The sequence below is a fragment of the Salvelinus sp. IW2-2015 genome, unplaced genomic scaffold (genome assembly GCF_002910315.2).
Source record: "Salvelinus sp. IW2-2015 unplaced genomic scaffold, ASM291031v2 Un_scaffold495, whole genome shotgun sequence".
Classification (NCBI taxonomy): Eukaryota; Metazoa; Chordata; class Actinopteri; order Salmoniformes; family Salmonidae; genus Salvelinus; species Salvelinus sp. IW2-2015.
In genome coordinates this window covers 207,922-234,919 of record NW_019942562.1, presented here as the reverse complement: position 1 = coordinate 234,919, position 26,998 = coordinate 207,922, and the positions used below count along the sequence as shown (strand labels likewise).

Here is a 26,998-nt window from a genome sequence, read left to right as displayed (position 1 = left end):
CCTCRTGTGGTAACACGTTTCTAAATTGTATTTTTTTTGTATTTTAACACTTATTTAGAATTTGGCTTATTTTAAGTGAGGCACAGAAGGGCACCTTATGTTTTGCAATGTCTGTGGGTCCTTTGGTTCCGCGAGGGGTGTGTTTACACTGACGTCACTTCAGTTTACCAAGGGGGTGAGTTAAATATTTCCAGAACATTTTGATTTATGATTGAAGTATTGGTCGAATAACATGTGTATATGATTTCAATCGACGTAATAGTAGTGTATTGTGAAGYGGCCTATTTTATCCAGCTAATATATTGTGCCAAATGGGTGATTGTTTTGGTTAAATAAATCACAAAGGAAATGCTAGCTAGCTAACTAGCTTATTTTTCATAAAATATCTACAGTAGCTAATGTCATCATCTTTGAATGTTGTTGTTGACAGCTATTTATCTAATCATTGCCCTTACCAACCTTTGTAATTAGTTAAACGAGTGGTAAATTCATCAAAGTGTAGCTAGCTAGATAAGCTACATTGCGTGCTTGCTAGCCAATTGAGGACTTCCTGCTTGTATTCTCTCTTTGCTAGCTAACTAACGTGACAGATCGCTACAGCCACAGTTTACAGTCAATTTAATTAACTTTGATGTTTTAGCTAAAGTATTTGAAATGCATCTGTAACATGTATTACTTTTACTAGATAAAGTTGTGAAACGGCAGCAGTCACCATGTTTCACGGAATACCTGTCGCAGGAGGTATGGGAGGAGGTAAGTTTTACCTGAGACAGTCACAAATGTACTCAAGTTTCAAGTTTTAATGTCACGTGCTCAAGTACAGTGAAATGCCTTTCTTGCAAGCTCCAACCCAACAATGCAGTAATCAATATCAATGAAGCACTAAAAAGAACATAAGATAGAACCAAAAACACACGAGAAATAGAAATAAGAAGAATACAAGAAAGTAAGAAGACCCAGGCTTTTTTAGAGACATCTTATAGACGTGATCATCGAAGAGATGTGGTCTTCTTATAAAGCATCTCTGTTATGCCTTTATACTTCTCTTCATTATAGCTCCTGTCAATAAACCTGAATTGTATGAGGTAAGTGGGGTTTTGTAGGGTTTGCATAATTGAATGGCATATTTGGTGGAGCTCTGGCTYTGAGTTTCCCGCAATGTTACCAGCTTTTACAAAATCCAAAATAAGAAATAATGAACTTTGTTTTTTAGGAAGTAAAATTGTACAAGAATGCCAGAGAGAGAGAGAAGTAAGTGAACATTGACTGTAAATTCATGATAAACGCTATTCACAAACCATGTCGGTGAGATGTTAACATTGAGCGTTGTGCTTGTATTTATCAAGGTTTGACAACATGGCAGAGCTGTTTGCTGTGGTGAAGACCCTTCAGGCCCTGGAGAAAGCTTACATCAAAGACTGTGTGACTCCTAATGAGTGAGTTTATATACTCTGACTGGTTGTGTGTGCGTGTGTCATAGACCAGTGTTTCCCAACCCTGGTCCTCAAGTATCCCCACATTTTCTTATTGTAAACCTGGACATGCACACCTGATTCAACTTGTCAGCTAATCATTAAGCGTTGAATGAGGTGTGTTTGTCCAGGGCTACAACAAAAATGTGTTCTTTTTGAACACAGCAGCACAAACATAGTACAAACATTATTGGGCACAGTCAGCAGCACAAAGGTCAAGAAGGTAGAGACAACAATACATCGCACAAAGCAGACACAACTGTCAGTAAGAGTGTCCATTGGATTGAGTCTTTGAATGAAGAGATTGAGATAAAACAGTCCAGTTTGAGTGTTTGTTGCAGCTCGTTCTAGCTGCAGCGAACTGAAAAGAGGGGTGACCCAGGGATGTGTGTGCTTTGGGGACCTTTAACAGAATGTGACTGGCAGAACGGGTGTTGTATGTGGAGGATGAGGGCTGCAGTAGATATCTCAGATAGGGGGGAGTGAGGACTAAGAGGGTTTTATAAATAAGTATAAATAAGCATCAACCAGTGGGTCTTGTGAYGGGTATATAGAGATGACCAGTTTATAGAGTGCAGTGATGTGTCCTATAAGGAGCATTGGTGGCAAATCTGATGGCCAAATGGTAAAGTACATTTAGCCGCTCGAGAGCACCCTTACCTGCCAATCTCTAAATTATGTCTCCGTAATCTAGCATGGGTAGGATGGTCATCTGAATCAGGCTTAGTTTTGCAGCTGAGGTGAAAGAGGAACAATTATGATGGTGGATACCAAGTCTAGATTTAACYTTAGCCTGCAGCTTTGATATGTGCTGAGAGAAGGACAGTGTACCGTCTAGTACTACATACTACCAAGTACTTGTATGAGGTGACTACCTCAAGCTCTAAACCATCATAGGTAGTAATCACACATGTGGGGAGAGGGGTATTCTTCTTACCAACCCACATTTATTTATTTTTATTATTTTTTTAACCTTTATTTAACTAGGCAAGTCAATTAAGAACAAATTCTTATTTACAATGACGGCCTATATCAGCCAAACTCGGACGACGCTGGGCCAATTGTGAGCCGCCCTATGGGCCTCCCAATCCCGGCCGGTTGTGATACAGTCTGAATTCKAACCAGGTTGTCTGTAGTGACACGTCTAGCACTGAGATGCAGTGTCTTAGACCACTGCGCCACTTGGAAGCCCCGTGACATGACCTTTGTTTTGGAGGTGTTCAGAACAAGGTTAACGGCAGAGAAAGCTTGTTGGACACTTAGAAAGCATTGTTGTAGAGCATTTAACACAATATCCGGGCAGCTGCCAGCTGAGTATAAGACTGTATTCTCTGCATATAAATGGATGAGAGAGCTTCCTACTGCCTGAGCTATGTTGTTGATGTAAATTGAGAAGAGCGTGGGGCCTAGGATCGAGCCTTGGGGTACTCCCTTGGTGACAGGCAGTGGCTGAGACAGCAGATTTTCTGACTTTATACACTGCACTCTTTGAGAGAGGTAGTTAGCAAACCAGGCCAAAGACCCCGCAGACACCAATACTCCTTAGCTGGCCCACAAGAATGGAATGGTCTACCGTATCAAAAGCTTAGGCCAAGTCAATAAAAATAGCATTTCCCTTCCAAGCAATGGGAAACTCCCCAGAAAGGAGTGACAGGCTTGGCGATGATAGGGGCAGCAACCTTAAAAAAGAAAGTGTCTAAACCATCTGACCCAGATGTTTCTTGGGGGTCAAGTTTAAGGACCTCCTTTAGCACCTCAGACTCAGTGACTGCCTGCAGGGAGAAACTTTGTTGCGGGGCAGGGGRAAAAGAGGGAGAAGCATCGGGATAGTCGCATTAGAAGGGGTGGGAGAAAATGTTGGACGCGCAACGAGGCATGGCTGAGTCAAATAGGAATCCTTACTTAATGAGTGGTGATTTAAAGAGCTCAGCCATGCTCAGCCCCCCGAACCAGGTGCTGAACCTGTTTTTAATTCTAATTTTCTTTATGGGGAAGTGTGTGTTAACAATACCACTGAAAATATAAAAAAAGAAGGTCCAAGCGTCTTCAACAGAGGTGATCTGTAGAGGTGATCTTATCTCCCGGGTGGCGCAGTGGTCTAGGGCACTGCATCGCAGTGCTAGCTGCGCCACCAGAGTCTCTGGGTTCACGCCCAGGCTCTGTCGCAGCCGGCCGCAACCGGGAGGTCCGTGGGGCGACGCACAATTGGCATAGCGTCGTCCGGATTAGGGAGGGTTTGGCCGGTAGGGATATCCTTGTCTCAGTATGTAAAATGTAATAAAATGTATGCACTCTACTGTAAGTCGCTCTGGATAAGAGCGTCTGCTAAATGACTAAAATGTAAATGTAAAAATGTGATCAAGCTGATTCTATACCATTTTACAGAGGCCAGTTCATGAAGGAGGGCTTGTTCATTAAAGTTTCTTAACAAGCGTCTATGACAAATCAGGACAGGGCGTTTCACTGAGCAGCCATTACGAACACAGGCTGTAAAACAGTGATCACTAAGGTCATGACAGAAAACACCAACTGATACCTATCGAGATTATTTGTGAGGATTACATTGAGGAGAGTAGCCTTTTCTGTGTGTTTGGAGTCATACCTTATGGGATTTGTGATAATCTGAGAAAGATTTGGGGAATTCCATTGCTTTAGGACGTGGTCAGGTGGTTTAAGCATGTCCCAATTTAGGTCACCTAGCAGGACAAATTCAGACTTAGTGTAAGGGGCCAGGAGAGAGGGAGGTAGGGTACAGGCTGGTGCTGATGGAGKACGATAGCACCCAGCAACAGACAACAAAGAGCTATTTGAAAGTTTAATGCTTAAAACCTGCAAATCAAATTGTTTGTGTGGAGACAACCGAGCACTGATGGTGATCCTGGTAAAGATTGCCACTCCTCCACCTTTGGAAGATCTGTCTTGCTGAGAAAGGTTAACATCAGTATTCTAAACACTCTTTCTTAACCACGTCTCAGTAATGACCAACACATCTGGATTGGAGCTGTGAACCCACACTTTCAATTGATCCATTTTAGGTAATAAGCTTCTAGTGTTTATGTGCAGAAAACGCTGGCTTTTACGAGAGCAGAAATCAGTGAAGCAGATATCTGGAGGCAGATTTCTTGTAGAAAATGCCAGTGAACAGCAGGAGGGGGCTTCAGAGGACGCTTCAAAGACTCCTGACACTTGTTGGGCCAAAGGCCTTTTACTTCACACCTTAGTGCTAATTGAATCTGGCTCAGTTCCAGGTTGGAATGGTGCACTCAGGTTTCTACTGTTTGTTGGCTAGAGCACCCTCAGTATAGCTTGGGAAAATAATACCTTGGAAGCAGTAATCTCTCTGGTTAATTTTGGTCAGAATTAGGTTGTAGGTTTGGAGTTTTGATCTGGAGCAAAGGCCATGCTGTGGAGGGTAGCATCCTGCATATGTACCTGCTGAAAAAATCAAATCCAAGTTTATGTAACTCCAAATCTTTCCTTTTGTAAAAAAAAAACATGTTGATTGTACTTTTTTCAGAATTAGTTGTTACAAGGTGGGATTAAAATGGATTTAATTGTAATTTTTGGTCAAAGATCTACATAAAATACTCTGTCAAAGTGGAAGAAACATTTTTTACAAATGTTAGAAGTTATGAAAAATACATATATCTTGATTACTTAAATATTCAACCCCTTGAGTCAATCAATACATGTTAGAATCACCTTTGGCAGTGATTACAGCTGAGTCTTTCTGGATAAGTCTCTAAGAGCTTTGCACACCTGGATTGTACAATATTTGCTCATATTTAGTTAAACTCTGTCAAGTTGGTTGTTGATCATTGCTAGACAGCCATTTTCAAGTCTAAGTCAAAACTGTAACTAGGCCACTCAGGAACATTTACTGTCGTCTTGGTAAGCATCTCCAGTGTATATTTGGCCTTGTGTCTTAGGTTATTGTCCTGCTGAAAGGTGAAAGGTGAATTTGTGTCCCAGTGTCTGTTGGAAAGAAKACTGATCCAGGGTTACCTCTAGGATTTTGCCTGTAATTAGATCTATTATGTTTATTTTTATCCTAAAAATCTCCCTAGTCCTTGCCAATGAAAAGCATACCCATAATATGATGCAGCCACCACAATGCTTGAAAACATGAAGAGTTGATACTCAGTYATGTGTTGGATTTGCTCCAAACATAACACTTTCTATTCAGGACATGAAGTAGATTTATTTGCCACATTTAAGCAGTTTTACTTTACTGCCTYATTGCAAACGGGATGCATGTTTTGGAATATTTTTATTCTGTACGGGCTTCCTTATTCTGTTCAGGCTTCCTTCTTTTCACTCTGTCATTTAGGTTAGTGTTGTGGAGTAACTAGAATGTTGTTGATCCATCCTCAGTTTTCTCCCATCACAGCCATTAAACTGTAAAAAAAATTATTCACCATTGGCCTCATGGTGAAATCCCTGAGTGGTTTCCTTCCTCTCCAGCAACTGAGTTAGGAAGCACGCCTGTGTCTTTGTAGTGACTGAGTGAATTAATACACCATCCAAAGTATAATGAATAACTTTAACATGCTCAAAGGGATATTCAATGTCTGCTTTTTTAAATATATTTTTTTATCTCACTTTGCAAGGAATTGGGAAAATCTCCCTGATTTTTGTGGTTGAATCTGTGCTTCAAATGCACTGCTCAACTGAAGGACCTAACATAATTGTATGTGTGTGGTACAGACATTAGGTAGTCATTCAAAAATCACGTTAAACACCATAAAAATAAAAATAAAACACCTTTATTTAACCGGGTAAGCTAGTTGAGAACAAGTTCTCATTTACAACTGCGACCTGGCCAAGATAAAGCAAAGCAGTGCATCACAAACAACAAGACAGAGTTACACATAGAATAAACAAACATACAGTCAATAGTACAATAGAAAAAGTCTATATACAGTGTGTGCAAATGAGGTAGGATAAGGGAGGTAAGGCAATAATTAGKCCATAGTGGCAAAATAATTACAATATAGCAATTAAACACTGGAGTGATAGATGTGCAGAAGATGAATGTGCAAGTAGAGATACTTGGGTACAAAGGAGCAAAATGAATCAAATAAATAACAGTATGGGGATGCGGATGCGGAAGTTGGATGGGCTATTTACAGATGGGCTATGTACAGGTGCAGTGATCTGTGAGCTGCTCTGACAGCTGGTGCTTAAAGTTAGTGAGGGAGATATGAGTCTCCAGCTTCAGTGATTTTTGCMGTATTCTTGCACACAGTGAGTCCATGAAACTTTTTTGTGACTTGTTAACCTCTACGAGATTGTTGTTGTCCCCCCGCGGGACAGCTGAGCTAAGGTAGGCTAATGTGATTAGTATGAGGTTGTAAGTAACAAACAAAAAATCCCAGGACATGGACATATCTGATATGGGCAGAAAGCTTAAATTCTTGTTAATCTAACTGCACTGTCCAATTTACAGTAGCTATTACAGTGAAAGAATACCATGCTATTGTTTGAGGAGAGTGCACAATTATGAACTTGGAAATGTATTTAAAAAACAATTAGGCATATTTGGACAGTCTTGATACATTTTGAACAGATATGCAATGGTTCATTGGATCAGTGTAAAACGTTGCACATACACTGCTGCCATGTAGTRGCCAAAATCTCAATTGCGTCTGTGGTGGAATAATACATTTTGGCCTTTCTCTTGCATTTCAAAGATGATGGTACAAAAAAGTWTTTTTCTTTGTATTATCTTTTACCAGATTTCATGTGTTATATTCTCCTACATTAATTTCACATTTCCACAAACTTTCCACAAACGAAAAGTGTTTCCTTTCAAATGGTATCAGAATATGCATATCCTTGCTTCAGGTCCTGAGCTGAGTTAGATTTGGGTATGTCATTTTAGGCGAAAATTTAAAAAGGGGGTGGATCCTTAAGAGGCACATTTATACTCCTTAACTTATTTGGGCTTGCCATAACAAAGGGATTGTCTCGACATTTCAGCTTTTCAGTTTTAATTTGTACAAATGTCTAAAAACAATTCCACTTTGACATTATGGGGTATTGTGTGTAGACCCTGTCTCTTATACACATCTAGATGTGTATAAGAGACAGCATTTATACTCCTTAACTTATTTGGGCTTGCCATAACAAAGGGATTGTCTCGACATTTCAGCTTTTCAGTTTTAATTTGTACAAATGTCTAAAAACAATTCCACTTTGACATTATGGGGTATTGTGTGTAGACCAGTGACACAAATTATATTTTAAATTCAGGCTGCAACACAACAAAATGTGGAAAAAGTCAAGGCGTATGAATACTTTCTGAAAGTACTGTATGAGGTTACTTCAACATTAGAGAATGAGATCCATTACTGTGTGTTTCCATCAGGTACACGGCTGCTTGCTCCAGGCTACTGGTGCAGTACAAGGCTGCTTTCAAACAGGTCCAGGGATCTGACGTGGGTTCTATCGACGACTTCTGCAGGAAGTACAGAGTGAGTTTATATCAGTCACACTTCTTTGAGTGGAGTGCAGCTTTTGCAGTTAATGGAATCCACTCACTGTAACGTAAAGTGGCTGATCCCAGATGYGTACGTGCTTTAGCCATCTGCTGGCTGCTGAACTCTAGAACAATATCTGAATATGAGTACATTGGTTTGTATTTCATATTGTTCTCCTCTCCCTTCTCTTGTATATCAGCTTGACTGCCCGCTAGCTATGGAGAGAATCAAGGAGGATCGACCAATCACCATCAAGGATGACAAGGGCAACCTGAATCGCTGCATTGCTGATATCGTATCGGTAGGTCTCTTCGCCATGCTCATGACATTAAACAGTAAGTGATTTCAGACGCTGGGATCACTGCCATTTTTTGCCAACATTGAATCATTTGCGGTCCAATATCGATTTAATAATAAAGTGCGTTCTGTTCTGGCACTAAGTCTTTTTCTTAATTTTACGCATGTTCTGGCTCAACCCAGAACGCTGTTGGTGCCCCCTTAAGTGCCACAGCAAACTGCATCCCACATCAATCCTGTCAAGATCCAGCAAGGCCGCTGTACAGAGAGGAACAGCATAGGAGAGATATAACACACAAATTCAAACTCTTTCATAAGATCAGACTGGTAGGAAAGGAAAGGGGGATACCTAGTCAGTTGTACAACTGAATGCATTAAACTGAAATGTGTCTTCCACATTTCACCCAACCCCTCTGAATCAGAGAGGTGCGGCGGTTGCCTTAATCGACATCCACGTCATCGGCGCCCGGTGAACAGTGGGTTAACTGCCTTGCTCAGGGGCAGAATGACAGATTTTTACCTTGTCAGACCACACATTTGAAAGTGTGTGATTGTTCTGCAGTAAATTTCAGGTTTCTGACAGACAGTGAAATCGTCAGTTAAGCTTACACATTATTATCCTTCATCTCTGTTTCTCCTCTCTTATCCCCAGCTCTTTATCACGGTGATGGACAAGCTACGTCTGGAAATCCGGGCGATGGATGAGGTAAATAGATCAGACTTAGGTCAAGTGACGATGAACATCAACATATCACCTCTAAAGTAATTAGGGCTTGGAAATCCTCAGAGTTCCTATTTATAGGCTACATAGGACAATTCTGATCTTTTGCTCATTTTTTTAGCAAAATATCTGATGTGATTGGTCAGAAGATTAATAATTGGGCAAATGATCAGAATTGGGCTGCCTGTGTAAACGCAGCCATATAACCTGTCAGGTAAAGTGGTTAGGGTCCGGTATTGTTTCTATGTTTCATTGACTGATGGGGTGGTTTGAATTGATCAGATCCAACCAGACCTGAGAGAGCTGATGGAGACCATGAACAGAATGAGCAACATGCCCCCAGACAATGAGGCCAAGGACAAAGTCACCCTCTGGTAAAGATATACCTCACTTACACACATTTAGGCCTGTTTTCTCAGACACAGGTTGAGCCTAGTCTTGGACTAAGAAGCACTTTCAATGGAGAATCCTCATTGACCATGCTTTTTAATATATGACTAGGCTTAATCTGTGTCTGGGAAACTGGCCCGTATTGTCTAACAATGACAGTAGGTGTGACAGTAGGTGTAACACTAAAATAGTATTGTAATTCCGAAGGTAAAGAGTTGCGTGTTTTCCTCTTTAGGTTGACCACTCTCAGCAGCATGTCAGCCTCTGATGAGCTGGATGACTCCCAGGTTCGCCAGATGCTGTTTGACCTGGAGTCAGCCTACAAYGCCTTCAACCGCTTCTTACACTCCTCCTAATCTACCCATCATCAGGACTGTTCTCACCTTTCTTATATCATTGTACTATCCCTTCCTCTCCTCTCTCGCTACGTGTCTAAGGTCATCTCCTCTGTTTGTGGGCTGTACTATTCAAAGGAATAATATCTTTCTTCCTCCATCTCTGGTACAGTACTTGTCTGTCTTATCCTTTGAACTCTGACCTAGACTCTTGGCTGCGTCCAGTGCTGTGGCCCAGTGGGGTCCTCCTGTTCAGTGAGATACCTAGTTGAGTTGTAGTTCTCTAGCCTGAGTGACGGGGCACTGTGTTAAGACTACTCAAATCAAATTTGATTTGTCACATGCGCCGAATACACCAGGTGTAGACCTTACCGTAAAAATGTTTACTTACAAGCCCTTAACCAACAATGCAGTTTTAAGAAAATGTTTACTAAATAAACTAAAGTTAAAAAAAWWAAAAATAAAAGTAACACAGTAAAATAATAATGAGACTATATACAGGGTGTATCGATACCAAGTCAATGTGGTATCAGCCTGTGTTCTAGCATCTACAGTACATAGGACTGTGTTTACTGTGTTGTCATACCAACACAAGGCCCGGTGTGAGTCTGTACCCTTTAAAAGTCACTTTATATGAAGACAAGATATTTGAAATACAACATGTAAAAAAGTGACCTGGGGTGTGTTTAAGAAGTTTGGTTAGCCAAAACTTTGATAACGGGATGGAAATAACATTTTGAGATGGAAAATGAACTGCTAAATTTGTGAAATACAGTTTTGCTGTTCCTCATCTGCACTCTGAGGCACTCCAATAACTTGTGTACAGGTTATTCCTGGCAATGGATGTTCATTTAACTCAAGTTGAAACAGTTGATGGACAGGTGGGCCTTAAAATAGTTAAGGCCAACCTGTAATGCACCCTTATTGATGGTCATGTTGAAACACTAGTGAATGAAATGTGTTTATCTATGATTTTGTTTCTCATTTGATTTGAGTACATTTTATATTATAGTACTATACTTCAGTTAACATTCTTAATTCAGCTTTTCTTTAGATGTGAGGGTTTGGCCACATTAGGTGGACAATGGAGATGGGTGGATTCATAGAATTTCCTCCTCATTTTGTGATGCTGACTAAATGGTGTTTCACCCCTCAATGAAAATTAGGGAGAGCATATTTATTAAGAATTACCATTGTAAATAATGCAGTTTTGAATTTWAAAAAGCATGTAACACTTTTTAGAAATAATATTTAAAAACATCTACCTCCAACTTTGGTGTCTGCCTGTTATCATGTTTAGAAATGTATGTCTGAATTTTAAGGTCATTCATTGCACATTTTGCTTGGTACACTGGGTGCGTTTGTAAATTCACTCTGGAGTACCAGAGAGCGCTTAGTGTGCTCTGGGCATTTGTAAAAATTCAGAACGTTGTTAGATTGTCCGTTTTGTAAATTCAGAGCGTTACGCTCTCGGGGCGTTCAGAGGACACACACTGGATGCTCTGGCCGAGGAGTAGGGTTGATCCGAGCGTTCTGGCCTCTCAACAGCTTAGGTGCGTCTTCTTCGTTGAGGTTTAATGGTGGTTGGCATCAATAAATGTTGCATTACTGCCACCTACTAGACTGGAGTACAACTCCCTTATACTTTGCTTGAAAAAATTAAAATAAATACCCTACCATCTAACACAACACTCACAAAAAATAACACCACCCTACTCCACTATTTAAATCTATTTAGTCCTACATCAGGCMAACAACCTGAAATAATGGGACTACCACTTAACACTCTTCTGATGTCTCAMACACTCAAATACCTCTGCAGCTGCCACCACAACCTCCATTTTCTGTGACTTACATTCCATCCCTGCAGTACAGTTGATAACCATTGCTATAAATGCTAAAAATCCAATCTCACTRAAACATATCACTTGTTGACCTATCCCTCTGCACTGGTACAGATCTACTACTCACACCACTCCTCTCAGAATCCCTACCCCTTGACCCATCTTCCTCTACTTTCTTCACTGCCTCAGCATATGACAACTTCTGCACTACTCTAACTCTGAAACCTCAACCTGGCTGTCTTGCATGGGACATTTCCGATCCCCAGCCCAATGGGCACCCCTACAATTAACACATACCACTACTTTCCTCAATGTTACACATTCCTTTGTCTCATGCCCTTCTGCACACTTCTCACACCTAGGAACCTCCCTCATACACACTGCTGCCACATGCCCATAAGCTTGACACCTGTAACAATGTGATGTATTTGGCACAAAAGCTTGTACAGGATAACTTATATATCCTAAAATCTATTTGTCGGGCAACGACTCAACATCAAAACTCAAAAGAACAGACAATGACTATTCTGTTTCACCACTCGCGCCACACTGTTGCATCAAACACCGGGAATCTTCCCCTTCAGTTGGTCAACTTTTACATTTACTGCTACCCCAGTAATCACTCCTTTCACATTTATTGCCCCAATTCGTTTAACGCAGAGCACCTCTCCCTCTGACCAGCAAAAACACAAATTATCATAAGACCACTTTTGGTTACCCTCACCAATGATTCCACAGCACCCAACTCTGTTTTCATCCACCCTGAAACCACAAATGGATCAGCCAAAAGGCAAGGGTCCACTTTTTCCAAAAGCTTCACTCCTACTGTCACACTCATTTTTATCCTGACTCTCGGGCTCCAAGAACTTCACCACACCTACCACCTCTGATACTTCGACCTCATTCACTTCCATTTCTCCTCCTGTCTTCAGCTCATGTAACAGTATAACTTTAGTCCGTCCCCTCGCCCCGACACGGGCGCGAACCAGGGACCCTCTGCACACATCAACAACTGACACCCACGAAGCGTCGTTACCCATTGCGCCACAAAAGCCGCGGCCCTTGCAGAGCAAGGGGAACCACTACTTCAAGGTCTCAAAGCGATTGACGTAACCGATTGAAACGCTATTAGCGCGCACCACCGCTAACTAGCTAGCCATTTGACATCCGTTACACTCACTCTGTTTTACACTTTCTACCATTCTTCTTTAAAAAACCATATCCTTTTTTTCTGCCATTTTTAACCGATTCAAGCTCCCCCTCTTCCTCCCCCTCTCTCTCTTCGACCTCCTCAGCCTCTTTTCCCCTCCTTTCCTCCTCCGTATTCCAAGTATATGTCGCTTTATGATAATACTGCACTTCTCCTGACATACATCTTGTTCTTGCCTTCTCAAGGGATGCCATTTAACCGGCTGTCACAATCTCCGTACAGTCAGCACGAACTCCTCGGGATGTAGCGCTCAACAGTGCATCCCATTGATCGATTCATAAAATAAAGCATACGGCTCCTTTAAAAGCTTTTGGAACGGTTGTCACTAGTTACCACAGCCAYAAAGTCATAACCCCCGCCTATTTCTAAAATTGATATAATTAAAAAGTTATTTTAATCGTGAATTTAACCATACTGCTAACCTAATGCCTAACCTTAAATTAAGACCAAAAAGCGKTTTTTCCCCCCATTAATTGTTACGATATAGTACATTTTGACTTCGGAAACCGTACAGCAGCGTGTAGTTGCGTCTCCAGGACGACAAAAACAATTACAAAACGAACCGATATGCTTGTTTGTATCCAGCAATCAACACCTGTCGCCGATATCCTTGAACCGAACTGTTTCAGAACTTTCAAAGAAGACCRTCGGTAGTTTTCGGGAGGGAGATATTTGTTTAGGAATGTATCGGTGGGCAACGACAGTGATTGATCAATAACCATTCAACATTAGCTCAGAAGTTCAAAGAAGCTAGTTAGCGCGCTGCTGCAAGCAGAACTGGCTGCCAAACAGCAACACATGAATCGTGATTTTGTATTTAGCTAACTGTTTATATTCAACAACTCCTTCARACGAAAGGTATTACATTTTTTTAGTGTAGTCATATGGAGATTGCAGCTGCAAAGGAAGTTGATACATTGTTGCCTTGATCATGAACGTTCTGAAAACAGATGATTCAAGTGTTTCCTTGCAGAATTTCTACTTGTGGCTGACTGTTACTTTGTAATTACCAAAAAGGAATGAAAAACATTGCATAAGAGTTAACTATCTAAACAAAGAATTAGGATGAACGTCACGGAAGTGGAGGATCATATTTCCATGAAATATGAAATAAAGAAAAGACTTGGAAAGGGGGTAAGTCATTTTGTCTGTCCCCAGTTTTTATAGTTCTGGGGGGAAAATGCATTTGTTGTAAAAAAAATAAATAAGAATCTGACAATAGTAATGTGAAAGTCAAACTCATGAATGACAGGCTGTATCACATCCGGCGGTAATTAAGTCCCATAGGGGGGCGCAGAATTGGCCCAGCCACGTCCAGGTTTGGGGTAGGCCGTCATTGTAAATAAGAATTTGTTCTTAACTGACTTGCCAAGTTAAATAAAGGTAAATTAATAAAAAATATATATAAATTGCACACTCACTGCTGTCAAGCAAATAAATACAAAGAACAAGTGGTTGTGTGTCATGGTATGGATTTGATTGACGTGATTAGTACTAACTAAAGAAATAGTAACAAAAGTCGCTTTTGAAATCCATTTTATAGAAATAGTCATTGAATTACACACATTGCTACTTTTCACGTTTACCTCCCTAGTCATTCCTTTAAGAACAATTCATAAAATTCCCCAAACTTTGTCTCTGTGAATACTGATGTCATAAACCGGAGGATTATACATGTTTTCAGAACAAGACATTTCTTTCAGCCAGATCAGCAGACTTTGATACTAGGGAAATAGAAAAATCCCTGACTTCTGAGTCCAAAGCTTTTGTTTAGTTTTTTTCCCCAGACATAGGATAATGGAAGACCTGATTTCTTTCTCTTGACAAAGCAAAAAGAGAGTCTCACCATGTGCTAGATCTAGCCTCCCTGATGCTTATTATATCTCTGAACTGTATAGTGCCAGGTGGCAAACTGTTGAGTCATGTAGATGCGTCACACAATACTACCTAGAACCTTCCCTTGAGGGGAGGCCATGGGTCCTATTACACAGGTGTTCATTTTTTTATTTCACCTTTATTTAACCAGGTAGGCTAGTTGAGAACAAGTTCTCATTTACAACTGCAACCTGGCCAAGATAAAGCAAAGCAGTTTGACACATACAACAACACAGAGTTACACATGGAATAAACAAACATACAGTCAATAATACAGTAATGAAACCGACATCAGTGTGCTGCTCACAGTATGTCTTCCTCCACTGTCCCTGCCCACATACCATGCTCGAACCGAACCAGTGATCGTATTCTCGCAAACACACGTGACCCTCCTCCTTGACAACGTACCAACTGTTTGAGCTATACAAAAGGCACCAATTGGATAGCTCCATCGGCAACATTTCAAGCTAGCTGTGGAGTGAGCTTTCGGCACATTTACTACAATTCAATTTTACCCAAGGGGGGAAAAAGCCGATGTGCACTATTCCTAGGTTACAATACCAAGAGTACCATTATAAGTTCCAAGACCGTAACCTTCCCCCAAAAGTATTCCTTGAATAACCTTATTTCCCCAGTTTTCAGTCTGTCTGACAGTATTAAAGTTAGCCTTGCTATGCTCGCTAAGCAGGAAGTCACTGATGCCAGAGGGACCAGTGTCTAGTGTTCCCTGATTATGTCTTCTCTTCTTCTCACCCATTGATGTCATAACCAGTCACCTCTCCTCGGTGTGCTGCTGACTCTAAAAGTGCTTGGTTATCGCTCCCTAGAATGTTTTCTTTCCTTACTCTCCACTCTACTTCCCTGTGTTTCCAATATTGTGCTTTGAGTTTATCTTAGGGCTCAACTACAGTACTGTGGCTGCTTTGTTTTACCTTTTAATCCTGATAATGATTCACTATCAGTTTTGTATCTCTTTATCCACTCTGTGTCCAGGCATATGGGATTGTATGGAAGGCTGTGGACAGACAGACAGGAGAAGTTGTGGCTGTAAAGAAAATATTTGATGCCTTCAGGAATAGGACTGATGCCCAGGTTTGTGATACATGATGATATTGGTCATTGACATTGGTTGCTAGTTTTGTCTGCCACTAATTAGATGTAGCTACAAAGGTATGATCTCTTAATATATGTTGTGAAAGTTTGAGGAGCGTAACAAAAAAGTCCCTGTTCAACAACCTTGACTATATCTGATTATAATTTTATGGCAATACTGTAAGGGCCAGGGGTTCTCAAACAACTTGTTTCATTTTGTCCGTTAATGATTAAATACAATTAAAATGACTTTGGCCTTTCCTACATCTTCCCAATGTTGTTTTTTCTCCACAGAGGACATTCAGAGAAATAATGTTTCTTCAGGTAAGAATGAATATCTATTTCAGTTAGCAACAATCGGAAAATTGAAGTGAGTGGTTCAATTGTTTGAAATGGAGCACAACCACAGCCAGCTAGTGTATATAGCCTGAGTGGAATGGTCATGTTGCTGTGTACACTGGGACCGTGTTTGCATACCGTAATGTAAACACCAGATGGCTCCTGCTTTTCAGGAAGACTCCTTGATGCTGATTAGACCCTGCCAAGTGCTGAACTGTTGTATCTAAAATTGTGTATAACATATTCTGGGCAACCTAGAACCGAAAATCTCACAGACGTAGCCTGTCCACCAGAGATTACACACAACAAAATGGACATGAACATTTTTATGGCATGGTTTTGTAATGAATGCATAAAATAATTCCATATGTTAAAGACTCATAGTCCAGACAGAGACAGTTTTGTTTAGTTTATTCTATAGTTGAACAGAAGCCTTAGTCCAGGTTCACAGATACAACACCTGTACCATTTTAAAGAGACTACTAACAGTATTGTGGACAGTTTGCAGTGTGATTTGGTGCTTAGTTAATCATCCATAGGGTGGCYATATATTCTGACCTATTGAAAGTGAACAGAAAACTGGTCACACAGGGAAAAGAAAACAGTGTGGTCAGTTTTTGAGAGGCCAAGTCCGTAAACTGTGTCAGTGTCCATAATCAGCTATTGTCATCTCCCACAGAAACACTGGCACCATAGTGGAGAGGGTTTGCATCTAAACGTTAAGAACAGTCTAGGTGGTGTTGGTTATGTCACTATCCCTAAGAAGATTTGCAGTCTTAACATTAATTTCACTCAATTACGGTGGTCTTTGAGGTGTGTGTGTGTGTGTGTGTGTGTGTGTGTGTGTGTGTGCGCGCATTATCTAAACTGTTATGTATTTCTCCCTGCAGGAGTTTGGCGATCATGCCAACATCGTCAAACTGCTGAATGTCATCAGAGCTCAAAATGACAAAGATATTTACCTGGTCTTTGAATACATGGGTGAGGACTCTTATGTGGATTATCTGTTTACATCCATTTTGAATATTCATTTGATTTCACTTGAGGAATGTGGTGATATGTGAGATGGTATCATATAAAATGCCTATTTGGTAATAACAGATATATAGTACCAGTCAAATGTTTGGACACCTACTGTACTCATTCCAGGGTTTTTCTTTATTTGTACTATTTTCTACATTGTAGATAATAGTGAAGACATCAAAACTATGAAATAACACAAATGGAATCATGTAGTAACCAAAAAAGTGTTAATCAAATCAAAATATATTTGAGGTTATTCAAAGTAGCCACCCTTTCCCTTGATGACAGCTTTGCACACTCTTGGCATTCTCTCAACCAGCTTCAGGAGGTAGTCACCTGGAATGCATTTCAATTAACAGGTGTGCCTTGTTAATTTGTGGAATTTCTTTCCTTCTTAATGTGTTTGAGCCAATCAGTTGTGTTGTGACAAGGTAGGGGTGGTATATAAAAGATAGCCCTGTTTGGTAAAAGACCAAGTCCATATTATAGCAAAAACAGCTCAATAAGCTAATCAGCAGCTCAATCATTACTTGTAAGTTATTTTAATTGTTTTTAAATGTAACCTTTATTTGACTTGGCAAGTCAGTTAAGAATAAATTCTTATTTACAATGACGGCTTACCGGGGAACAGTGCCTTGTTCAAGGGCAGAGGACAGATTTGTACCTTGTCAGCTCGGGGATTCGATCCAGCAACCTTTCGGCTACAGGCCCAACGCTCTAACCACAAGGCTACCTGCCGCCCCTTTAAGACATGAAGATCAGTCAATCTGGAAAATTTCAAGAACTTTGAAAGTTTCTTCAAGTGCAGTCACAAAAACCATCAGAGCTATGATGAAACTGGCTCTCATGAGGACCGCCACAGGAAAGGAAGACTCAGAGTTACCTCTGCTGCAGAGCATAAGTTATTAGAGTTAACTGCACCTCAGATTGCAGCCCGAATAAATGCTTCACAGAGTTCAAGTAACAGACACATCTCAACATCAACTGTTCAGAGGAGACTGTATGAATCAGGCCTTCATGRTCGAATTGCTGCAAAGAAACCACTACTAAAGGACACCAATAATAAGAACAGACTTGCTTGGGCCAAGAAACACAAGCAATGGACATTAGACTGGTGTAAATCTGTCCTTTGATATTTTTGGTTCCAACCTCCATGTCTTTGTGAGACGCAGAGTAGGTTAACGGATGATCTCCGCATGTGTGGTTCCCACCGTGAGGCATGGAGGTGGTGTGATGGTGTGGGGGTACTTTGCTAGTGACACTGTCTGTGATTTATTTAGAATTCAAGGCACACTTAACCAGCATGGATACCACAGCATTCTGCAGCGATATGCCATCCCATGTRGTTTGCACTTAGTGGGACTATCATTTGTTTTTCAACAGGACAATGACCCAAAACACACCTCCAGGCTGTGTAAGGGCTATTTGACCAAGAAGCAGAATTATGGAGTGCTGCATCAGATGATCTGGCCTCCACAATCACCCGATTGAGATGGTTTGCGATGAGTTGGACCGCAGAGTAAAGGATAAGCACCCAACAAGTGCTCAGCATATGTGGAAACTCCTTCAAGACATTTGGAAAAGCATTCCTCATGAAGCTGGTTAAGAGAATGCCAAGAGTGTGCAAAGGGTGGCTACTTTGAATAATCTAAAATATATTTTGATTTGTTTAACACTTTTTTGGTTACTACATGATTCCATATGTGTTATTTGATAGTGTTGATGTCATCACTATTATTCTACAATGTAGAACATAGAAAAAATAAAGAAAAACCCTTAAATGAGTAGGTGTGTCCAAACTTTTGACTGGTACTGTACATGCATGATGCTTGCATTGACAACTCTTGATTGTGTAAATCACCCTGATGCCCACAAAAATACATTTTCAAGGCTTTGCCACAGTATTTATTATTGGCCACCTACCCTGTGCTAAATTTGATTGGGTCGGCCATTTTAAAATAACAGCACAAAGAATGCAGGCAGGCAAGCTGCAAGGTTATTCAGCAGTTTAAACCTGGCACCAGAGTAAAGGGTGATGGGGGAGGGCTCCTCTCTTCTTGGCTGCCTACTATGCATGCTGAGTCCACACATTGGACTTCTCTCTGTTCCCTGCAGTCTAATCTCTTAGTGTGTGGACCCGCATCACTGCACCTGGTGCCCCTGGCATTCGCCCACCGCCACACTTGCTAACATTTTGGGGTCACTGCAGGAGTGCGTAGATTGTTTATGGGAAACGTGACATGTCTGATTTGTCATTCACTTGACTGCTAAATTAATCTTGTGTTTGTGGTTCATTGTGTGTTTGTGGAAAGGTGTTTTGAAAGTGTCATTATTCTAAGTGTGGTATGAATGAATGTTCAATTCTGGATGATTTAATTTGGTTACGATTCCTGTTGGTTATTAGTGTTTTTACCACCTGTGTGTTGCAGACACCGACCTGCATGCGGTGATAAAGAAAGGCAACCTGCTGAAAGACATCCATAAACGCTATGTTATGCATCAACTCCTCAAGGCCACCAAATACCTGCACTCAGGCAATGTCATCCACAGAGACCAGAAGGTACAGTACAATGGTTAAATTGTCAATGTACTAAGAACTGTGCATATTGAGATTATGACATTATTGCATTTGAAGATGTGCTGGTGTGGGTATGGGTGACGCTATCCAATTCTTCTTTTGTTTATCTGGAGAATAACTATTTTGATGACATGATTGAATTGGGTTTTCTCTTCCCATAGCCCTCCAATATTCTACTTGACACGGATTGCTTTGTGAAACTTTGTGACTTCGGTTTAGCGAGGTCTCTCTGCCAGATCCAGGAGGATGCTGGGAACCCGGCGCTGACAGAGTATGTGGCGACGCGGTGGTACAGAGCTCCTGAGATCCTGCTGGGCTCCTCAAGGTACACACGCACTGGGATTACATGGAGCAGTGCACTGTACGGCCTACTTTTCCCAAGTATCTGAGCCATTCCTTTAGGCTTGAAAATAATATACACTACCGTTCAAAAGTTTGGGGTCACTTAGAAATGTCCTTGTTTTTGAAAGAAAAGCTATTTTTTTGTCCATTAAAATAACATCAAATTGATCAGAAATACAGTGTAGACATCGTTAATGTTGTAAATGACTATTGTAGCTGGAAACGGCAGATTTGTTTTTAATGGAATATCTACATAGGCGTACAGAGGCCATTTATCAGCAACCATCACTCCTGTGTTCCAATGGCACTTTGTATTCGCTAATCCAAGTTTATCATTTTAAAAGGCTAATTCATCATTAGAAAACCCTTTTGCAATTGTGTTAGCACAGCTGAAAACTGTGAGTATTAAAGAAGCAATAAAACTGGCCTTCTTTAGACTAGTTGAGTATCTGGAGCATCTGCATTTGTGGGTTCGATTACAGGCTCAAAATGGCCAGAAACAAAGAACTTTCTAATGAATCTCGTCAGTCTATTCTTGTTCGCAGAAATTAAGGCTATTCCATGCGAGAATTTGCCAAGAAACTGAAGATCTTGTACAACGCTGTGTACTACTCTCAACACAGAACAGCGCAAATTGGCTCTTGCTTTTCCAGCTGTAAAAATCTGCCGTCTACACTGTATTTCTGATCAATTTGATGTCATTTTAATGGACAAAAATTAAGTGACCCCAAACTTTTGAACGGTAGTGTATGTATATGCGTGTGTGTGTGTGTGTGTATGTATATATATATATATATATATATATATATACTTCATATTCATCTCCAGCTCCACCCCCAACATCAACATTTGTGAAAATGGCGCTTTTCTATCATCTGATTTAACCAATAATGAGTAGGCATTTCCTACTCATAGTTGATTAAAATCACATGACGCACACCAGATTATGTTTTGTATGGATGTGTGCATTTCACCATGTAAAAAAAAAAATATATATATATATAAGGTGAAATGCACACATCCATACAAAATAAAACATAATCTGGTGTGCGTCATGTGATTTTAATCAACTATGAGTATATGAAGTATATAATATATATATATATATATATATAATTTATTTTTTTCTCCACTTTTTAATGTATATGTTTATCTCTTTCTCTCTCTGTCATTGAAAATTATGTGGGCTGAGGGTGAGAAATGCACTGTACAAATTAAATATTATTATTGTTCGTTTGTAATGTTAAAATGAGTTGCCCTTTGGCGACATCAATGTACTTGATGTGAGTAAGTAGTAGCCATGCAGAAACTTGCATATTGGAAGTCAGTCCATGAAAATTCTTTGATTTCTTCTACAGATACACAAAGGGGGTAGACATGTGGAGTATAGGTTGTATCCTAGGAGAGATGCTACTTGGGAAGCCCCTTTTCCCTGGAACTTCCACCATCAACCAGATAGAGAAAATCATGAGTGCAATTCCACACCCTAGCCCAGAGGGTGAGTATTAAGTCCTCGCTGCAGGGTTCACAGATCATTGCTCGTGTGCTATTTGGTTGTTGAGCACTAGTAGTAGGAATCAAGTTGTTATGCCCCTAACTGACCAACTGATCATTACCTTAGTAGTGATTTGTGATTTTGTTTTCAGACGTACTTTCGATCAGATCTGAGTATGGTGCCTCTGTGATTCAGAGGATGCTACTGAAGTAAGTCATAGTGGAAATCTACTGGGTCCAACAGAAGTAAACGTCTATATAAAGGTGCTGAGTCAGCTGTCTAGACATTTGTAGACATGTATTCACTGCGCTGCACTGTATTTGCCTGGGTCCAGGCCCCAGGTGCCTCTAGAGGATCTTCTGCAATCGTCGGTGCCTTCAGATGCCCTAGACCTGGTGCGTCGCCTGCTGGTGTTCAACCCAGACAAGAGGCTGACCGCTGAGCAGGCCTTGCAGCACCTCTATGTCTCCAGGTACCTTATACAGCACACCTCATACATTAAAATGTAGTGCAATGTGCTTTATAGGAGCTTTATATAGGCTTTTGTGCTCCAGCATCCATTTCATACATGGTTATCATTCATGTCCAGTTACATGTGTTTTTTGAAGTCCTTTTTAAATCAGCAGTTGTCACAAGGAGCTTTAGAGTAACCCAGCCTATAGCCCAAAGAGCAAGCAAAGCTGTTTGATGACATAATGCATGAATCCTCTAGTGATGCTAATGCTTATCATTTCTGTTATTAACAAAGGGTTTAAGTTCACGCCTGTTACTATATACAGTATGTAGGCTGCTTCCCAAATGGCACCCTGTTCCCTACATAGTGCACTACTTTTGACCAGGGTCCCTATATTGGGAATAGTGTGCCGTTCGGGATACAGCCAAAGTGTTTTCCGTTTTGTTTGTTTAAGTTACAATRTTACTGAGTAGCGCGATTTGTCAAGTCAGTATGCATGGCTAGTCTTGGATTTAACAATGGATACATCTATTTGTGTTGCGTTATCATCTTTGCGTTTTTCCTCTTCATGTCACTGGAGATTCCACAACCCAGCCAAGGAGCCAGGTCTGAACTCTGATGTGATCTTGCCTGTGGATGATGATGTCCAGTTGTCGGTGGTTCAGTACCGTAATAAACTGTATGAGGTAATACTGAGGGGAGAGAGGATGATGAACTGAACACCTGTCTCGTGTTCTGTGTTTGGTTCGCTTAGCGTGGACCATTACTGCCAAGTTTTTAACAGTTACTAATACAGTGTTAAACTAATTCCTTTCAGGGGATTGTGGTGTGTGTGTGTGTTGTGTGTGTGTGTGTGTGTGTGTGTGTGTGTGTGTGTGTGTGTGTGTGTGTGTGTGTGTGTGTGTGTGTGTGTGTGTGTTACACTGCTCAAAAAAATAAAGGGAACACTTAAACAACACAATGTAACTCCAAGTCAATCACACTTCTGTGAAATCAAACTGTCCACTTAGGAAGCAACCACTGATTGACAATAATTTCACATGCTGTTGTGCAAATGGAATAGACAAAAGGTGGAAATTATAGGCAATTAGCAAGACACCCCCAATAAAAGAGTGGTTCTGCAGGTGGTGACCACAGACCACTTCTCAGTTCCTATGCTTCCTGGCTGATGTTTTGGTCACTTTTGAATGCTGGCGGTGCTTTACTCTAGTGGTAGCATGAGACGGAGTCTAACAACCCACACAAGTGGCTCAGGTAGTGCAGTTCATCCAGGATGGCACATCAATGCGAGCTGTGGCAAGAAGGTTTGCTGTGTCTGTCAGCGTAGTGTCCAGAGCATGGAGGCGCTACCAGGAGACAGGCCAGTACATCAGGAGACGTGGAGGAGGCCGTAGGAGGGCAACAACCCAGCAGCAGGACCGCTACCTCGCCTTTGTGCATGGAGGAGCACTGCCAGAGCCCTGCAAAATGACCTCCAGCAGGCCACAAATGTGCATGTGTCTGCTCAAACGGTCAGAAACAGACTCCATGAGGGTGGTATGAGGGCCCGACGTCCACAGGTGGGGGTTGTGCTTACAGCCCAACACGTGCAGGACGTTTGCATTTGCCAGAGAACACCAAGATTGGCAAATTCGCCACTGGCGCCCTGTGCTCTTCACAGATGAAAGCAGTGAGCACATGAGCACATGTGACAGACGTGACAGAGTCTGGAGACGCCGTGGAGAACGTTCTGCTGCCTGCAACATCCTCCAGCATGACCGGTTTGGCGGTGGGTCAGTCATGGTGTGGGGTGGCATTTCTTTGTGGGCCGCACAGCCCTCCGTTGTGCTCGCCAGAGGTAGCCTGACTGCCATTAGGTACCGAGATGAGATCCTCAGACCCCTTGTGAGACCATATGCTGACAATGCACATTTGTGGCCTGCTGGAGGTCATTTTGCAGGGCTCGGCAGTGCTCCTCCTTGCACAAAGGCGGAGGTAGCGGTCCTGCTGCTGGGTTGTTGCCCTCCTACGGCCTCCTCACGTCTCCTGATGTACTGGCCTGTCTCCCTGGTAGCGCCTCCATGCTCTGGACACTACGCTGACAGACACAGCAAACCTTCTTGCCACAGCTCGCATTGATGTGCCATCCTGGATGAGCTGCACTACCTGAGCCACTTGTGTGGGTTGTAGACTCCGTCTCATGCTACCACTAGAGTGAAAGCACGCCAGCATTCAAAAGTGACCAAAACATCACCAGGAAGCATAGGAACTGAGAAGTGGTCTGTGGTCACCACCTGCAGAATAACTCCTTTATTGGGGGTGTCTTGCTAATTGCCTATAATTTCCACCTTTTGTCTATTCCATTTGCACAACAGCATGTGACATTTATTGTCAATCAGTGTTGCTTCCTAAGTGGACAGTTTGATTTCACAGAAGTTGATTGACTTGGAGTTACATTGTGTTGTTTAAGTGTTCCCTTTATTTTTTTGAGCAGTGTGTGTATATATATATGAATGACAGATAAAAAATATTGTAGATACTGTGACTTTTTCATCTGTCCTGTGAAAAAGATGATTCTAGAGAAGAGGACCACAAGGAGAATGCCACGTCATGTAATGCCGAGGAAGAAAGAGGAGCCTGTCTCTATGTCTGGGTGTGACAGTGGAGACCATGGGAGGGAAAGGCCCACTGGGAAGGACAAAGGAGGGCTGGAGCCAGTGTCTGGTAATGGTGGAGGGGACCTTAGGGTTAAATCCCCTCATGATAAGACAGAACACCAGGCTGCTCATCCAGTTATCACCGTACCTATCCCAGTACCTGTGTCCATCCAGCCGTCCCTGGAAAGGACCAGCCCTGCAGCTAGCCCTGTCATGGGAAAGACTACATATAATCCCATCACACACATTGCCAGTGAGTACACTAACACACAAAATAGCACAATTGTTTAGGAGGCRGTGAAACAGCAGCCATCCCCTCCGGGCTTGTATGTAAGCATTTCACRGTAAGTGACAAATACATTTTTATTTGATTTGGTCCCCCATATTCACACACACCTTCATACTTCATACACACAGACACATACTATCTTATATTTCTCTCATGCAGATGGTTTTGTTCGAAATCTGGCTGGACCACCTCACTATTTTCGCTCCGGTACTGCCAGCAGGGAACTGGAAGGACAGATGAGTAATGAAAATGTATCTGTACCGCCAGCAGAGGGCGCTATTCGCAACATTGTTGTAAGTACCACAGCAATAGGAAAAACTCAGATCCCAGAAAAGAGTTCAGTTACAACAGATACAATAGATCATGTTTAATACAATACAAGCGGCAACAAGGGAACAATAATCAGCAACAAATCAAAAAGATTGTTGCAGAATAAATTACCCAGTTTATATCCTCTAAAGATACATGATGTAATATGTATACCGTATGTGTTTGTGCAAGTAATCAGTGTGTCCTTGATCCTTGTTCTAGGAACTTCAGTGACTAGTTGCAGCGTCACTTGTTAATACCAGAATATAATGGAATGGATTGAACTACACACAATTCAGACTGAGGTCTAGCAACATTCAGTGGACACTTTGAATATCTAAAATACAGATTACTGGATAGACAAGCATGTTTAGTTAAATGTATTAGACAGAGACTCTTGATTTATCAAACATTGTGTTGATGATCACTACACAGCACAAGTTATGTGCAGTGTCCAGTGAAAAATATACAATGCATGGGGGGGAAAAGATATGTAATAATGTCTCTCTCTTGATCTCTCTCTCCCCATCTGTCAGTCTATGGAGCAGATTCTGCAGCGCGGTCGCTCAGCCCCTGTCAGCCGTACCCGTTCCTTCTCCCTGACCATCTCCCACCCTCAGAACAACCCACTGGTCCGCAGAGACGAGCCCTCTGTGTCCTCAGGGATGTGTGTCATCTCTGCACGCCTGGTGAGTGGGCTATATTAACAAGGTTATACKCTATGATCTCATATACTGTTGCTGCTGTCACTATTAAGGTTTTATGTCAATGCCATACATAAATCATCTTCTATAATGTCCTTTCCCACTGTTTCATTATCACCCTGTTGGGAACAGGGAACTCAGCTGCTGTGGAGTGAATCCTACTACTTCTTGTTATTGGACAGGACTTGTATTGTCCCATATTTACCCTCATAACATTTTGAAATCTCCCCCTCTAACCCAGATTTTCTCTCCATCTGGTCCTTTTGGGGGGTAAATATAGAACCAGCGGTCCCAGTCTCAGTCACGAGAGGCACGGCCCCCTCCTCCCAGGTTCAGTAAGAAGGTTTTCCAGTGTAACGCCAACATGGCGGCTGCCGGGGATCCCCGTGCCAAACTAGGCAGCTACTCTCAGGCTTACGGCACCATCAACAAGACAGAACTGGACAACCTTATGAGGAGTCGACACCACCAGTAACCACCACACTATGTTGGATGTATGGGACACTGTCCGACATCAGACGGGGCAAGAGACAAGGTGACAGGGAACAGGGAGATMTAGGCTAGTGGAAAGTTGGGGCAGGAAAATATTATTCCAAGACATAAAAGTTGAGCAGCACAGATTGAAGTAACTGTGGAGATGGAAATCMATGGAGTAAAGTGGCAATGATTTAACACAGTCAATTTAACCCCATTTTCTTTATGAAATAATGTCTTGTTGGGAAATGGGGACTATGGACCCTTAGTTTAATGTAACTAAATGTGCAAGTGTTTTACACCGACATGCTTTATACTAAACTAGAGGGAACAAGACATAGCAGTGTAAATGTATGTTAATTGAGTCAGGCAATACTTTTGTAAAACGGAACATTTGTAATGTGTATAAGTAAATGACTATTTTAGCCATCATTTCCTGGCAAGCAAATCCAACATACTTTAATGCAAAATGGTGCTTCCAACACAGTAAAATAAATGTTGACAGTTGATGTATGTAAAGCAAACCTGTAGTTTCATATTAAAAAGATGACCGCAAGCAATTGTGACTACTTTCTTTTAAACCTTTGTGTGAATGTRTTTTTTATATTCATGGGTAGTACAGAACACACCAACCACT

The 26,998-nt window shown here is 41.5% G+C and overlaps 2 protein-coding genes across 3 annotated transcripts; both read left to right on the top strand.

Moving 5' to 3' along the window:
- The first annotated feature begins 90 nt into the window (after window positions 1-90).
- Window positions 91-10,968, top strand: LOC112068397 (vacuolar protein sorting-associated protein 28 homolog). Of its 2 annotated transcripts, none has more exons than XM_024135543.2 (10): window positions 91-174; window positions 686-753; window positions 1,057-1,085; window positions 1,214-1,251; window positions 1,347-1,436; window positions 7,843-7,948; window positions 8,154-8,255; window positions 8,904-8,957; window positions 9,255-9,346; window positions 9,598-10,968. In XM_024135543.2, exons 2-10 carry the CDS (start codon window positions 714-716, stop codon window positions 9,716-9,718), a joined length of 672 nt encoding a protein of 223 aa, XP_023991311.1. In that variant the 5' UTR covers window positions 91-174; window positions 686-713; the 3' UTR covers window positions 9,719-10,968. The 2 variants fall into 2 exon arrangements, with proteins under 2 accessions (XP_023991311.1, XP_023991310.1); XM_024135542.2 differs by lacking the exon at window positions 91-174 and adding an exon at window positions 232-315.
- Window positions 10,969-12,638: 1,670 nt separating this feature from the next.
- On the top strand, window positions 12,639-26,921 carry LOC112068396 (mitogen-activated protein kinase 15). The gene is made up of 14 exons (XM_024135540.2): window positions 12,639-13,885; window positions 15,620-15,718; window positions 16,013-16,042; window positions 16,948-17,038; window positions 19,510-19,640; window positions 19,820-19,983; window positions 21,359-21,498; window positions 21,647-21,704; window positions 21,830-21,967; window positions 22,530-22,635; window positions 24,499-24,838; window positions 25,034-25,167; window positions 25,720-25,872; window positions 26,168-26,921. Exons 1-14 carry the CDS (start codon window positions 13,817-13,819, stop codon window positions 26,360-26,362), a joined length of 1,848 nt encoding a protein of 615 aa, XP_023991308.1. The 5' UTR covers window positions 12,639-13,816; the 3' UTR covers window positions 26,363-26,921.
- Window positions 26,922-26,998: the final 77 nt, after the last annotated feature.